General features: G+C 42.1%; 1 protein-coding gene across 1 annotated transcript in view; it reads left to right on the top strand.

The window, feature by feature from the left end:
- Positions 1-16,889, top strand: part of LOC126335775 (retinal guanylyl cyclase 2) — a gene marked incomplete at its 5' end in the record, with an annotated part of 576,657 nt that overhangs the window by 437,804 nt on the left and 121,964 nt on the right. The window contains one exon of the mRNA XM_049999236.1: positions 4,871-5,063. Within this exon, the coding sequence (XP_049855193.1) occupies positions 4,871-5,063 (193 nt within the window). The remainder of the gene's footprint in view (positions 1-4,870; positions 5,064-16,889) is intronic.

Raw genomic sequence — 16,889 nt, 5'->3', positions numbered from 1 at the left:
ATTCCCTTCTTCTGGTCTATCATAACAGGTAAGAATCACATATGTCTTCATGTTGTATATATGCTATTAGGTTTTAAGTATTCTTAGTAAGGATCTACCTAGTGAATGGCAAAACAAAAGTCTGAGTACCAATAAGAGGCAAACATGGCTAAAATAAATAAATTAAAATATTTCATGTAATTGTAAAGAGTTAGAAACTACAACTAAGAGAGACACTTTGCAGTATACGAAGTACGGTATGAATATGAATAATCCATGAGATTATGCAGAAGGTAGTATGTTGCTAGAAATAAGGTTGTCTGAAGGAAAACAGCGTAAGAAGGTAATGCTCATAGAGGCAAGCAATGGCGTTTTAGAATTAAATAAATGGAGATGTGTGGAAGTGGTGTGAGGATCGCACCAAATATATAGAAACAGGACGTCAATAGGCTGACAAAAGGAAAAGGGAGAAAATGAATAAGGTGAAGAAGTGAAGTAAGTAAATTGAAGTAAATGATGTAGGATTAAAGAATAATTCCCTCACGTCTCGTGAAATGGTGAAAAACGCTAAATCTTGCTTGAGGCAAATAAATAGTTAAACAGACAACAGAAACACACAAATATTGGAAAATGCAGAAATTTGGAATCGGTATACTGAAAATAAATAATTTCTTTAGTAATTCATACAATAAAGCAAAGTGCTGGTCAGCAAATGACTTCTTTGATGAACTAATCCATACGATAATTAAGCCAGAGTACATTAAAACTAAAAGGTTACTCAATTTTCTAAGTTGAAGCAAGATCTTAATATATTAATTTGCTAAAAGAATTTTCACTATTTAGGAACCTAAAAGATTATTTATGAAAGAAGAAAGTAGGAGCTATTGTATCAGATACGACTTAGTGCTAAATGTCTTTCTGACAACTTCACAATTAGTAAAATAGTGCCAGAATATAAACTATAAAATGTACTTTGTCCTACCTTAGATATAAGTTGAAAACAGAAACTTAGACTGTATTGTCTGTTTCTCAGGGACATGCAGGCTGCATGAATGACTGACAACAAGCGGTAGGGAGATTGGAAGTAGAGACGCAAACCACAGTGAATACAATTTCCTCCCACAATTTTGTCAATCAGTGAAATTAAATGAGTGTTACAATAGGACACCCACCACAGTGCCGAGTATTATAGTAAAAGAAAAATGTGAGTGCGTTGCAGTGATAAAAGTCGTGTGCATTTTCTTTTTCAGGAAGAGACTGATTTAAAAAAAAAAAATAATAACTATTTTGTAACCATTGAAAAATTTATATTTCCATGTAAATGTATGTAAATAATTTGTGAATGTCTTCTGTACTAGGTTTTCTATGTGTATATGAGTATGGTTATTTTGTGTATGTAGTAATAAGGAATTTCCTAAGAAGAAGCAACTTAAGGTGAAAGAGGTATACTAAAGTAATCCATCGCTTGTTTGTTCTTTTAGAAATTTAATTTTGTTCAAAAACAGATTTTCACGAAAATTAAAAAGGGGGTGATGAAGCAAAGCAAGCGCTGTATCATGTATAAGATACAGAGGCGAGCGAGTGCACGGGACTTTACCCTAGTTCACTGCTAGTAGCGTCACGTCATCGTAACGCGCCTGCATATAGTATTGCACCACATTTAACATAAAAGTAAAAATTAAGATTTGTGTGTAAAACTTTGTTAAAGTATAGTTCTATGTAATAATGTTTCAGGTAACAAATCTTAATGTTATAAAATTAGTAGTTTACGTAAAATTCACGTTTTGAAAGAAAAATAGGAGGCGCTAAATAATGACGCTAGGAAACCAAAATTTGGTGAGAAGGTGCAGTAAGAAGTCATTAATGAGTGGTGCTGGTTTCCAAAACCATAAAACTAAAATTGACTCCAGAATCCGCGTTTTTCGGAAAAATCAGAGGCGCGAAATAATAGAGCTACAATATTGAAAATTGGTAGGATGCTTCAGTTCACCCTAATAATAATAATGGAAATACCACAATCAGTTACCTCTTCTAGTTTTTTAGTAATTTAGTAAAAACTACTTTTGTGAGTAAAATGTACATAAGCATTATAGATTAAGTACTTTAAATTTTAATGATAAAACAAATTCTTTAAGACCAATGATCAGATAGGACAATTAACAAAGCTACACCAAGTTTTAGTCTTGTAGCATAATTAACAGCTGATACAAGTCTTGATAAAGCTATGGTTCAGAGGTAACAATCTACCGTTAGTTCCATTGTAAAAATTCTAGAGAGTAAAGTTTTAATTTTAGCGGGCTGAGATTTTCTACGTGCTTCTGTACTGCTCAGATGTATGTATACAAAAATTGAGAAGTTTGTAAAGCTATTATTAAATGTGATATTTAAGATTATGTGCCTGAGATAGCGATCATTTGGACGCTGCAGGCATCTGCATAGGAACGGAAAGAACAGATGCTCTCTTGGCGGTACGCGCCGGAGCTATATAAAAAGAGCGGCAGAGGCAGTAGTAAGCTCACTCCGCATTAGACCAACGCCTAGTCCACGCGAGCTTAACGTCCGATCGCGCCTCGCCTCGGGTGACGTCATAGCGGGCTGTGACATGCGCGTACTTAGCAATGTAAACGGACATTGAAAATCGCGAGGACTGTACACCGTCCTGGATCGTTTAGACTTCGGTAACAAACTGTTATTGTGCCGTCCGTGTGAAGTATAATTCCGCGTGGCAAGTGGTGACTAACTCCACTTTTAAGGCGAGCATTAATTTTTTTTTTAACATTATTGCGAACTATTAATAGAGCACCGTTAGTTAGAGTAATGAACTATTCGGGAGGAACTTGCTGTAGAAGTCGCCTCTGAACTATTAAACGATTGGCTGAATTAACAATATTTAATGTCTTTAGCATTTTCAGAAGTTTCGAGTAATTTGTGTGAGCCTTTAAGATAATAAAATCGTGTTTGGAACTTTAAATTTTATTGAAGCAGCCCTAATCCCGTGAAGAACTATGGATATTTTTCGTTTAGCTGGGCTGTAAAGGAATGTGGCCGTGCAGACTGGGAACTAAGGTCAGTAAGTTTCCCTTCGCTTTCTGACTGGCCACCAAATTAGTTGCCAGGCTCGCGTGATTTAAGGTGGCAATGTTCAACTTTCATTCAACATTAAACAACGACTTCTTCGCCGTCCCACATATGTTGCATCGGCAATAGTCTGTTACGTGAAATGAACATTCAAACAACTCATTCGACCAACTTCTTCGCCGCCTCACAGTGCGCAACTATGAAGAGTTTGCAGAGATGATTGTGTCGTCAGATGAGGCACAGTTCAAACTCAATGGTACAGTAAATCGCCACAATTGCATCTACTGGGCCGCCGAAAATTCGAACGTCCATGTAAACAAAGCCGTGAATTTGCCAGGAGTAAATGTGTGGTGTTGGTTGTCTTACCGGCCGGGGTTTGATTGGTTCATTCTTCTTTGACGGTACAGTTCCCGGTGAGGTGTACCTTCAGAAGCTTCAGACATCCATTTTACCTGCCATTCGAGACTTGTATGGAGACGGAAGAGTTTACTTTCAACAAGATGGTGTCCCAGTCCACTACCAAAATCGTGTTAGGGCGTATCTCCACGAAAATATACCAGGAAGATGGATAGGCCATAGAGTATCCACCACGTTCCCCAGACCTAACTCCTCTGGACTTTTACCTGTGAGGAAAACTAAAGGACGACGTTTATCGACAAAAGCCACGCACACTGGATGAACCTCGATAATCCATCGTGCATTCAAGTGAAAATATCCAACTGAACACGTTGCAGTGAGTAGTTCGTGCTGCAGTTCGGCGGCATCGTTTGTGTGTGGATGTTAATGGTGACCATTTCGAACACCTACAGTGATATCTTTAAGTTGGACTTAAAGGTACACTTTCACCAAAAATGAGACAACTCCTTCAATTAGTTTGCAAGTTATGGACCCTTAAACAGTGGATACTCTTTTTTTCTTTTTTTTTTTCTTTTGACCCCTCTGTATATTCAACGATGTTGATCAGACAATCTATTAATAATATATTGATGACTTTTCGGCTAGGAACTTCTGTACGCAACTGAATGAAGACATCATTTGTTATGCCAGACGTGTTTTGCCTCCTTATTCAGGCATCTTCAGTAATTAGCACACTGGACTCGCATTCGGGAGGACGACGGTTCAAAGCCGCATCCGGCCAGCCTGATTTAGGTTTTCCCTTGAAAGGGCACGGCTGGCTACCTTCCCCATCCTTTCCTGATCCAATGGGACCGACTACTTCGATGTTTGGCCCCTTCCCCCAAATCTACCAACAAACCTACATTCAGTGGGTGGGTGTGCTGACATTGCCCTACATGTGATCTTGCTGTACTACTAGCGAAGCTGTTGTTGTGCTTGTAACATTAAAAAATTTTCGGCACAAGAGACAAAACACACATTTATTCTTCCACCATGTTAACATAACTACTGAGAAACTGACTGGAATGAAAAGGTCTGAAAACAGACCGACCCATCCTCTTAAAGCAGAGTCGAATCCAGAGGGTGGGGAGACTGGTTATAGGGCTGCACAGAAAGCATCCCCTTTCCCGACAAAAACAACACTATTTATTAGCAAAAAATTCTTTGCAACACAGGTTTAGATTAACAGTTTCGAAAATCCGCCCTCACTCCCCCCAAAGACCAAAATCCTGGATTCGACTCTGTAATTTTAAAGGAAATGAGGAGCTCCTTGAGTAAATGTTCCTCAAAGTTAGCTAAAAGTCTGAACTTTTGGACGAGGATGGCTTCTGTGTGAGATGTAGTGATTTTCAAGCTGTTAGAGTGCAGAAACCGTTCCGAAAATGCTGTTCGGTAACATTGAGTGGGTGTTTTGCAGCTCAGTGGCGGACAAGCTGAAGCTGGGCATGCCGGTGGACCCGGAGGACTTCCGCGAGGTGACGATATACTTCTCGGACATCGTCGGCTTCACCACCATATCCGCCTACTCGACGCCGTTCCAAGTCGTCGACCTGCTCAATGACCTCTACACGTGCTTCGACGCTACAATAAACGCTTACAACGTTTACAAGGTAAGTGACATTTCTCTTTTCTTAATCGGAAATTGGTATACGATAATTCACGGGTACCAGGTATACTCAATAACCATTTTTTGAATGTAGAGCCAACGTTGTCTAGGTGTTTCACAGAAAAACCAGTGCATTAGCTAAGTTGTATTTAAGACTCATCCGCTTACGATTATACTGCTACACAACCACTGAATAATCCGAAATCAATCGATACTGTAGTCACCTCTGAAGATACCGTTCAGTATCCACAAAAATTTCTAAATCCACTGAATCGAGCTAGCTTTCCGCTACACAGTTTGAGGCTTAAGGTCGGCGCTCCTGTAATGCTGCCATGCAATGTCACTCATACGAAACTCTGTAATGGTACCCGTTTGAAAATTAACATTACGAGAAATACTGTTACCAAAGCTAATATTCTCACAGATTCTGCAGCTGGAGACGTCACTCTCATATTCCGTATAGCAGTGATCCCAAGCAGTTTACCCCTTCATTTTAAGCAGCTTCAATTCTCATACAGGTTTAGTGTGCAACAACAACAAACAAGACTCAACGTCAGACCTTCAAATACATTGGAGCTGATTCACGATCAGAGTGTTTTTCGCATGTCCACTTGTATGTAGCCCTTTCGCCAACTGGTAGATCATAAAACAAGCTCGTACTCTTACCACATTGTACCAAAAAGCGTAAAATGTCCTATATTTTAAAGTTCTGTAATCATATCGTGTACAAATTTTTTTTAAAAATCTTAAAATTAACGGAAACCAAAAACGAACACAAAGGAGTCTTTCCCCTTCGTATTATATGTTATGTATTATAACTTCGAGTTCCATGCCTTCAAAGTGAGCGAAGTCGCAACGCGGAGTTCAAATTTGCGTCCTCACAAAATTCCTAGGGGTACCCTACCGTATATGAGAATGCATATCAAGTTCCCATCCATATTAAGCGATTGCGAATAATTGCTGAATTCGATAATAAAGATATGCTTAGCGAATCACAATTTGGATTTCAAAAAGGTTGCTCAATTAATTCTGTCTATACATTTCCTCTGCTTAAAAAATAAAAAACACACACACGCACAAGCGCGCACACATACAAGTAGCAAACAAAGGAATATTAAACTAGGTACAGAAATCACAACACAAACAAAAGACGAATGAAAAACACAGAGTGACAGATAGCAACATTATACATACTAAACAGACAAAACCAGAACACAGTCAAGTTCAAGTTTATACATTCTTTTTGTTGTGCACGACGCAAGCCACTCGTTAGCTGTACCCTTAATTTCAATAGATCTCAGGTTTTATTACAAAATGATGTGATTTAAATAGCGTAGTCTCTTGGAGAGGTGTCACAAAATACCTACCGGTGCTAATCTGTTACTGATGCATTCTGAGTACCGCAGCCCAATTAAGTACGACTTGAGGCCGGCACGTGTACCCTACTAAAATCACAAATAGTAAGTAGAAACAAATAGCAATTTAATATCATAAAACTTGGGCTATAAAAAATTTCTCCTCACGTAACAAATAGAGAAAAACAAAGAACTGTAACGTAGTAATGAATCAGTAATTATGATATAACGCAGTTATTATACAGGGCGTTCAAGGACATCCAGTGACACCACACTACACTCGCCACCCCACCCTATGCGTGGTAGGCGGGGGCACCTTTGAAATCTTCAGAGCAACCCCCCACTTTTTTACTGCGGATTACGATTGTATGCAAAATCTACATACGTTTTGTCGGAAGCATTTTCTTCGTTTCGCCACAGACAGCACCGTAACCGGAGGAATGTAAGTAGATACACATTCTTTTTTTACGACATGCCACTCAATGGCTCTCGAATATCCAGTGGCACGTGGGACCCCACCTCCACGCTGCGAGGGTAGGACAGGCCATTGGAAGCCCCATTCGCAACGTTGTATTCCTCGCACATATTGAACAAGGGACAATTCGACACATCACTGTGGCCGTGACTATAGGTGAACGCTATTCTACTTTTCCAATTAGAGTAAATGTTCAACCGTAGTACCCCCAACTGCATTACGCTTACTGGTCCGCTTTTCAGATGTCCGTACACAGGAAAGAGGAATATCTGCCGAAATGTGAGCACAGGTGTTTCTGATGCGTTCGTCCATGTCTTCACGACCTGTTGGCACTTGATGGTACGTCTTATCTCCTAAATATGTCCACAGAAAGAAATCGAGAGATATCAAATTCGCGGCGTAGCGAGCCTATTAATAGGGCCAACTTTGGCGATCCACCGGCCAGTGTAAACACGCTCTAATACCTCCCGTGCTGCAATTGCGTAAAGCCTCGAGCAACAGTCGTGCTGGACCCACATTCGCTGTCGAACGTCCAGTGTAACATGCTACATTTGTACTGGTACTTCCTGTTCCCAAACGTTCGATATTTCCGTCCATTCAACGTGCCGTCGATAAAATACAGACCATTGAATTTGTTCCCCATGGTGCCACACCATACGTTAACCGACCATGGACCTTGATGGTTAACTTGCCGCAACCAGTGGGCATTGTCTCAACTCCAGTAACGCATTTGACGCCGTTTTACGCTACCACGATTTGTGAATGTAGACTCATCGGAACGTGGGGTTGTCTGCATTTGCTTACATGTCAATTCACAATAGACCACCCGGTTATGGAAATCGGCCCCATGAAGTTCTTGTGCTGTGACATGTCGTATGGATTATACTTATGACGATGCAGCAGTTTGGCAACACTACCTGCGTACATACCAGAACCGCGGTCTAGCTGCTTATATGTGGGTTGAGGTGGACTGCCGCTAGCACCACTGCTTCATTAGCTTCTCCTGTCAAACGTTTGCTTCGTTTCCTTTTGCCCGTCTGTACGCTGCCGTCAGACATAAAGGCGTTCACAGTCTTGTAAAACAACGATATAAGACGCTCGGCTTACAAGGCAACAGCAGCCTCAACATTTTTCCTACATTCTCCGTAAATCAGGATTATTTCAGTTTTTTCTTCTGTGGTTGCAACATTCATCGTGCACTTGCAAATCTGTTCTCCAAATGATAGGCAGGTGTGCAGCCGATAAACACTGCGAAAGTATTGTAATGTTTAGAGCTGCTGCCTGTTCTACGTCTGCACGATACGTGAGCTCCGTTCGCAGTGCATTGCCTGCTGTGATACGTCATGGTTCGCTGCACGGCCACAGTGGCGCGTCGAGTAGTCCCCTGTTCGATATGTCAGAGGAATACAAAGTTTCAAATGGCGTTTTCAATTAGAAGTTGTGAAATACTGTCTGTCCAATCCTTGCGGCTTGGATGTGGGGGTCTCGTGTGCCATTGGATATTCTAGGGCAGTTGAGTAGCATGTCGTAAATTACGACTGCGTACCAACTTCTATTCCTCCGATTACAGCGTCGTCTGTGGCGAAACGAAGAAAATGCTTCAGATAAAACGTGTGTACTGAGACGCCCTGCTGAACCCGCAGGGCAGGTAGTTTATGTGGTGGAAAGGTGCCAAAACAAGCAGCTGTCAATTACACTCGAGCATACAACCTTTTATTTGATCGCCGGCTGATGTGGCCCAGCGGTTCTAGGTGCTTCGTACTGGAACCGTGCGACCGTTACGGTCGCAGGTTCGAATCTTGCCGCGAGCATGGATGTGTGTGATGTCCTTAGGTTAGTTAGGTTTAAGTAGTTCTTAAAGTTCTAGGGGACTGATGACCTCAGATGTTAAGTCCCATAGTGCTCAGAGCCATTTGAACCAATTTTTTATTTGATCAAACATTACAGGAGCCAATAATTTATAAAAAAAGCACAGTTTTAGTTTTGGAACTTAATTAGCGGCGTACAATCTCATGCCTTAAGGACAAGACCGCTTTAATTTAAAAATGAGTGAAACTCAATAACTTAAAGCTCGAGCAAAATCAGAAATTTAAAACGCAAAGTCTTATCTTTAATTAGGTTGGAGGCCCAAAGAATCTCACACCGTAAGAGCAAACAATTTAAATTCAAAATCGTCTGAAGGTCCAACACTTAAGGCTCAATAACATTAATTTTAAAAATGCCAAAGGCTTTACGTAAAACAGTTCTTAAATTAGGCTGAAGGCCCAAACCATCTGACGCCTTAAGCGCAAAACAACCTTAATCTAAAAATAGGCTAGAAGCCATACAAGTACAAAAAACAAGAACAGACAAGAAAAGGCAGTACACCCAAGAGCGCTCAGAAGTTCCGAGGGTCGATCTGGAACTCTAACGCTCGCTTAGGTGAGACAGGCAGTCGGCACAACCATTGTCGATCTGACGACAACCGACCAACAAGATAACCTCCACTTCAACGGACCAACACACAACAGGGAGTTCAAACGAACAACGTAGGAGGTATTGGCGCCCACAACCAATTATATATTGGGCTGTCAAACTACACACCGTTCTGGACAGCGACAACACTACGAGGAAAACACACTGCCTGAATTTATGTCAACGGCCAGGGCATGTAGCCGGAACGTTAACGGCCACTAGGCAAAAGATTCCGCTGGTGCACTTCAATTCAAATAACCAAGTACAGTTAAAGTCCACCGGAGGGTGGCTAAAATTTTCCAACTTGAAAACACACGTTATTGCTCGCAGGAATATCCCAATAGCCGCCAACGAACTCTGAACGTCGTGACTTGCTGGTAGATTAAGTCAAAAGGTGGTGGTGGTGGTTGTTGGGATGTTTAAGGGGGACTAAACAGCTAAGATCATCAGTCCCCCTTAAGTCAAAGTGTCCAGGATCGGTGAGCCACGAACCTCGTAGCAATCGGAACAGCACCACACACTCCGAGACCGCATAGAGGCCGCCAGCAGGCCCGGCCAAACCGACGTCTGCTTTTCGAGATATTTCAATGCTTCAGTTAAAATGAACACTCTGTATGCTGGGCCGTGGTGGCTCTCTGGATATCGACCCTCGCCTTCTGTTGTGATCTATGATCGTCTGTTGCGACTCCAGCGCAATGTGGCGCGCTCTTGCGAAAAGTTAAGGGGTCGCTGGAGGGAGGTGAGGGCAATACGAGCCTAGTAAGTGTCTCGCCGATTGGTCGTCGATAGAGGCCAGTCACTGGGGGACCGCTGGCGGCTGTTCTTAAATGGACTGGGTTCAGATTCCCGCCAATTGGAGAGTTTATGCTGTCAGTGTGGACGTCTGGAAATATTTTAATGTGATTTCCTGTGCTTACGTCATTTTGTTTGAACATGTTTTCTGGCCTCTATATCTGCAGGTGTGTTTGCCCTGACATCGAGTTCAGTGCAGTTTGCCGTTAGCTCCTGAACTCTGAATTCGTATTCATGATGTATTGCGCGGGTTGGCGTTACAATCTGTTAAGTTCGTAGTGGAGCTGAATAGTAATTTTAGCTATGCGCACCCGAGTTTTGAGTTGTTTCTCTGACTTTGTTACCTTGAACATCTGTGGGCTTCTAGAGCGTGTGTTGTTTTACACTCTCTCAGTAGAGGCATTTAGTCTCTTCTAGGCAGCACTGTATATTGCCGAGCAGAGATCGTATTCGAAAGCTTTGTTATTCTCCCAGATACTTTCCGGGGAGTTCGGGTGTTGCCTCTGCACTAGATAAACAATGACTGTAAGACAACTATTATTGGCTATGGTTTTGACCCAAACGTTTTAAGATTTAAATTTCCTTGGGTTGTTCACTTAATTTTACTGTAGTCCCCCTCCCATGTGTTTGTAATTTATACCTGGTAGTCTCACCTGAAATTGTCTCACCGCACTGGGATGCTCTGGGCTTAGTTGCGTCAATTTGATTTTGTGTGTACGCGATTGGGGTCTACGTAATTTAATGTCTACTAAGTGTATGCTCTGTACTCCAGGTGTCTACGCTAAACTTGATTACTTGTGGACCTAGTTCTGCTGTGCGGGGGTGTGAGTATGCGAGCGTGGTTGTAGCTTGTGATCCTTGTTTCGCACGCCCGCAGTCTAGCGGTGCACTGTTTGTCCCTCCGCCGGCTATCGAGCGGTCGCGCTATCACAGCATTAACTGTGTCTACCGCTGTGTGTGACGATGTTATCGGAGCCCACACCGTGCACACAATTCGTATACAAGATAAGCTTTATTTGTTTTGTACTACCCATCAGAGTCTTTGACATAATTTTGGAATGTTTTCTTTAATAGCTTGTGCTCTCCAAACGGTCACTAAATTGTGTGTTAAAGAAAAGGACTTTAATTTTGTAAATTACCATTCCTTGGGGTTGTACACTGAGATTGGCACTTTTTTTACTGTTGTTCTATTTTTATATTCGTAAAATAAAAAACTTTCGTAAGTTAATACTTCTGTAAAACTGGTGGTGGGCGTGACGAATTTCGCCCGTGGCGTTCATTAAGGGTACTGGTGTCTCTTGCCCCCGTTAATAGCGATTATCACATATTGTCCAAAATTAATTTCATAGGCGGAGGTCGTGATCCCTTCGTCGCCATGGAACGAGATCTTGCCCTTTATTGTCATCACATTGTTACTTCCACAGCCGTATTATTATTAGTATGATTGCGCCCCTTGCGGTTGTTATCTGTTCTGAATAAACTTTGGGAATTATCATTATTCGTTCGACCCTTTGTCAGCTGCTAGAATGATGATGATTGGTTCACGTGAAATGAAGTGTTACTCACTGATATTTTGCCCTCTGAAGCTTTATTGTTAAGGTCATCCAAATAAATCTTATAAATTAAATTATTGTTGTTCTATCTGAGAGCTTTATATTGTGAATTGTTGTTTCAAAATCTCAAACTTTGTCTAAGTTTAAAGAACTCTTATATTTTCAGCAAACTATATTCCTTGTTTTAATTATGAAATATTTTATGAATAAATTAAATTGTGTGCAATAAATGGTGCATGATTTGCCAAATCCTGGGATCCACTAGTTCTTTCACTAAAATCCTTATTGGTCTACTTGCGATCGTTAACAGCAAACCTGTCTGTTATCAGAGGACTTACATCCTGTTTCGACATATTCCTCTAGACGAAATAAGATTTATGCAACGTACTCCATTCCACCGCTGCATCTTGGGCATAAAATCGAGTCTTCAGTTTCATAACTACCGTGATTCTACGTTAGCGACCGGTGTTTGTGGGGTGCTACAATCTCCGTGTAAACATGTTCTTGACAGATGTCCTGTTTACGGAGTTAGTGGCGGAATGACGCGTAATTTCACAAGTCAAACACCGCTGCTATGCGATTGTCCCTTTCTTTGAAAGAAGCATTTTCCGTTATTAACGATAATGTTATACAGGACTGATGCCGGCATAGTATAATTTCTGAACCGTTGGCTCTGAGCACTATGCGACTTAACATCTGTGGTCATCAGTCGCCTAGAACTTAGAACTAATTAAACCTAACTAATCTAAGGACATCACACACATCCATGCCAGAGGCAGGATTCGAACCTACGACCGTAGCAGTCGCGCGGTTCCGGACTGAGCGCCTAGAACCGCGAGACCACCGCGGCCGGCTTCTGAACCGTGATCCGATGTGAACAGTGGGGTCTATACACCCCTGAAAAACTATATTGTACGTCTATAACAAGGAATCTATGTTTTAAGAAAGTAGTTTTTCATTTTAAAGTTTATCACCGTAGTTTATCGTAGAGAAACCTGCAAGGAGTATGTATGTCATGCGCTGGAAATATATTTCTTACAATGGGATAGTAACAGCGTTGCATTCCATACGACTAATAGGTCGGAAATCGCAACGATCTAACATTATAACGTGTTTTTAGTGTAGAACATTGTAGCCTTAGGAGTGCATGTGTTTATGTTCTCTCCTAGCAACACCTTCTTAATAAAACTGATTGCATTATCAACTATGATGCTTATTATTACAGTACACTGACGGTGTCTTTTCCATCCCAACAGTCCAGGTACACTGTTGATTACCACATGATGTGATTTACACTGTGCGATGTCTAGTTTCCTGGGGGAGTCAGTGAATCAAACGTGTTAATGTGAGTTTACAATCTGACACAGACGTTGAAGTAGTGGGGGGGGGGGGGGGGGGAAAATTTATGTCAGTGCACAAAGCGTGTTACAGCAGAAAAGTTGGTGTATCAAACAACGAAACAGGGACCCTCTACTGCACTGACAACATGTAGGAGAAGGTTCTCACACAGCACATCGGTCTTTGCATGCGACTTCGATCACTGGCCACCTGCTCCAATGGATAAATACCCTAATATTTAATAGGATCGCCACATGTGCTTGATCCGGCATTTAGAAGCTATTCTTTTCTGATATATTGGAAGAGAGAGATGTGGTAAAAATCTGTTGGATGAAATTAAGGGAGCTTTTATAGTTGGTAATTTTTCTCTGCTGGATGGTACAGAATAACAATGATAGAATGTTTGGGTGATAGACGTGAATTGATCCTGATGGACACGGATCTCCTTCAGTGTTGAGTCTTCCTTATTTTCCCAGCAAGAAGCACCAGCATGACTGTTCGTACTGGCATAGTGCTGCAGGAGCAGGCTTCATTTGGCGCTGGCCTTACGCACAGTGCATGGGTGGCGGAGCTGCGGCAACATGCTCCCACTTCCACCAAGTGGCCGAACAATCTCCTATAGCATTAACTTAGTTCACTCTGTTTCTAAACAGGTTGCAGAATATGGTGGATATTGCTCTCTCCAACTTTTCGGTATCTCGCTATCAACTGTGGTATGTATCGCTCCATATTAATAGCATCTTTCCAGTCCCATCCATCCACTGGGTACGCCGTTGATTACGACATAATAAATGACTGACACTACTTCGTCGAGATGGAGGGAACATTGACAGAACACGAACACTGAATATCTGCTACTTGTCGCCGTGGAACATGGAATTAAATGTAGAGGTCATCACCTTAATATAGTTGTTCAGAAGTATTCCTCATTGCTAGAGATTCGTCCTATTTACATATGATGCGATACCCGACACACGTTTTATTTTTTTTTCCACCAATAAGATAACAGTACTTCTTTTTCATTGTGCTACCTCACGCGTGTTGTGAACAGCACCATCCTGCGATGGTCAACACTGCAACAGTAACCATGTACATTACTGCAAAATTAACATACTGTGCTTTCCGAAATGGAGCACCGAGACGTCCACTACCGTTTCGATGGGAAGATGAGATTAACTGTACAAGTAACCACCTTCGAATAGTTGTTGGAACTGCTCTACAATACTGCAAACTCTTCCAGTTTCCACATGTTGCGATGTCTTCCACATTTTTGTCTATGAGAAACATTGCATCTGTGTTTTATTTCTACCAGCCTGTGGTGTGGTAGCTGTAGAGTTTATGCCATGTGATGTTCAGTTTTCTGTGAAAGCCAGAGGATCGAAGCTTGTTAATGTTGGTTTAGCAGCAGCTGACATGGGTATCTAAGTCATGGTAGAAAAAACAAAGTGTATGGCGGTGTACACTGATTGGATATGTTACAACTGAAAAAAAGTATTAAACTGCTTATGAAGGAGCAATACAGGAACCCTTTCGAGCGATTGATAGTCTGTTGGATATGGTCATCCTAGAGTACAGATGATGAAACCTTAGCGACTGTTGAAGTCACTTCGATCACGAACCACCTGCTCCAATGAACCAATATCTGTATATCTAACAGGATCGCAACATATGCTTGGGTGACAGATATGAGTGCACCCTGAGAGACACAGATCTCCTTCGGACTACGATATGTAGTTTGGAGATGTGTCGCAAAATCATCATTCTTCCTCCATGCCATGCATGATCTGTAGTCTTCCTAATTTTCCCAACAAGAAACACCAACATAACTGCTCATACTACCTCTCCTACTATCACGGGTTACAGGGCAAAGCTTCGTTTGGCGCTGACCTTACACACTGTACATGGTTGGCATAGTTATGACAACGAGTTCCCATTTCCACTGAGTGGTCAAAACGCGCTCCTGTCACATTAACCCAGAGCGCCCTGTTTCCCCACAGGATGCAGAAGGTCTTAGATGTAGCGCTCTCCGACAGGTCAGACTTAAACTGGTATGATCACATGGGCTAAGCTGCAGAGAGGGCAGCAGAACGGGGCAGAGACTTAGGAGCAGTTACAAGATGCAGAGGGACTGTCTAAAAACAGTGTTTTAGTTTTGGGGTATGGGATCCTTAGCAGATAGTTTCGAAAAAAAAGGTGATTCGTTTCGAGATACGAGAGTGTCACGAATATATTCACCAGTGGCTGTAATAATTAAAAGATATCTCTACAGGATCCAACGCAAATATGTGGTTGAATGGATAGACTTGATTCCAAATTGCTGACAGTATTTCGGTCAGCATTTCTGCCTGAAAGCGTAACACTATCAGCGACCGTGTGTGCCTGTAGACTAAAGACTGCTTTTTATGCAGGGTGATGGTGACATAGGCGTTATGATCGTGTTTTTAAATAGCGCAGTCCTTACGTGAAATGTATGTTGTAGGTTGTAGCATCCATCCGCGGTCAGCCTCAGATGTCATTTCTCAATAGTGTTCCTCCAAAAGAACATCGTGTTCCCTTCATGGATTCCCAATTGCACTATTTGGCGACTGCTGAAAGAAAAAAACATTACTCGCCACACATGCAGCTGAGAAAACACTTGACTTCGTCCAGGGGTGGAGGTGGGCGAGGTCGAGGGGCGGGGGTGGGTGGAGGTGTGTAGGAGTGGGTGTGATTAATTGATCATTTTAATTAATTTGCATATCAATTTGATATCAAAAGTGGAGTCATAACCCCAACTCCCCACTACGAGTACTACCACCCTCCGCAATGCTCGACCGTCCCTGCCCGTCATTACATGCAGTGTGCCTGGTCGTTCGAGTTTCCACGTCCTAATCCTGCACGGTGGAATGCGGTAAATTGCTTTTTTAGAATTCACGTTGTAGCGGTACTGTTGGTCGAATAGAGGGAGGAGTGAACGTTGTTCATAGTGACCAACGAGAGGTTTGTTTTCAATTGTTGTCGCGATAATGCAGCGGACACGTGAGGAGCGCTCATTTTATATTGAAGTGTATTTCTCGAATTTCCACACAGCGTGCTTTTCGTTTGCGATTTGCAGTACCCCATGCCGACGTTTTCCTGAACGGCAATCAATTTTAAATTGGGCAAATGCATTCAGAACAACAGGGGATGTGTCATCTGTATGAAGAGGACCTCAGAGAAGAGTTACAACACCACAAAATGTCGAATGAGTTAGAACAGCTATACTTCAATATCGGAAACAATCAGCTCGGAATCATGCACTTTCTCTTGGCATTTGAAGACGTTCTCTCAACGGATTTTTCATAATGAACTGAATTTTCACCCTTATAAATCGTGTGAGATCTAGCAATTGCCAGTGCGGCATTATCTAACCCGAAGAACATCTTGTAAAGACATACTTGCAATCATACCGCGTGACGCAGATGTGTTCTTTTCTGGTTAGGCACATTTTCATCTCAGTGGGCGTGTAAAGAAACAGAATTTGCGGTACTGGAGCGACACGACCCCAGGCAAATTCACCAGATACCTGCATTCAGACCACGTCACTGTGTGGTGCACCATATCAGGAGTAGGTATAACTGGCCCTTACATTTTCCAGGAAAATTGTCGTGCTGTTAACTGTGAATTCGGATCGTTACTTAAATATGCTGGAAGAGTTTTTCCAGCGGACTTTCGAGGCAATGCAATCATAGGATATCTGGTTTCAACAAGACGGTGCCGCTGCACACAGAGTGGGCTTTTTTTTAAAATGCGTACGTTTCCTGGAAGGCTTATCTCTCGGATAGGGAATCTCAACTGGCCCGCTCGAACACCGCCCATAGCCCCATGCAATCTTTTCTTTGGGG

This window comes from Schistocerca gregaria, chromosome 2, assembly GCF_023897955.1.
Source record: "Schistocerca gregaria isolate iqSchGreg1 chromosome 2, iqSchGreg1.2, whole genome shotgun sequence".
Lineage (NCBI taxonomy): Eukaryota > Metazoa > Arthropoda > Insecta > Orthoptera > Acrididae > Schistocerca > Schistocerca gregaria.
This window is presented reverse-complemented; position numbering and strand designations above follow the sequence as displayed.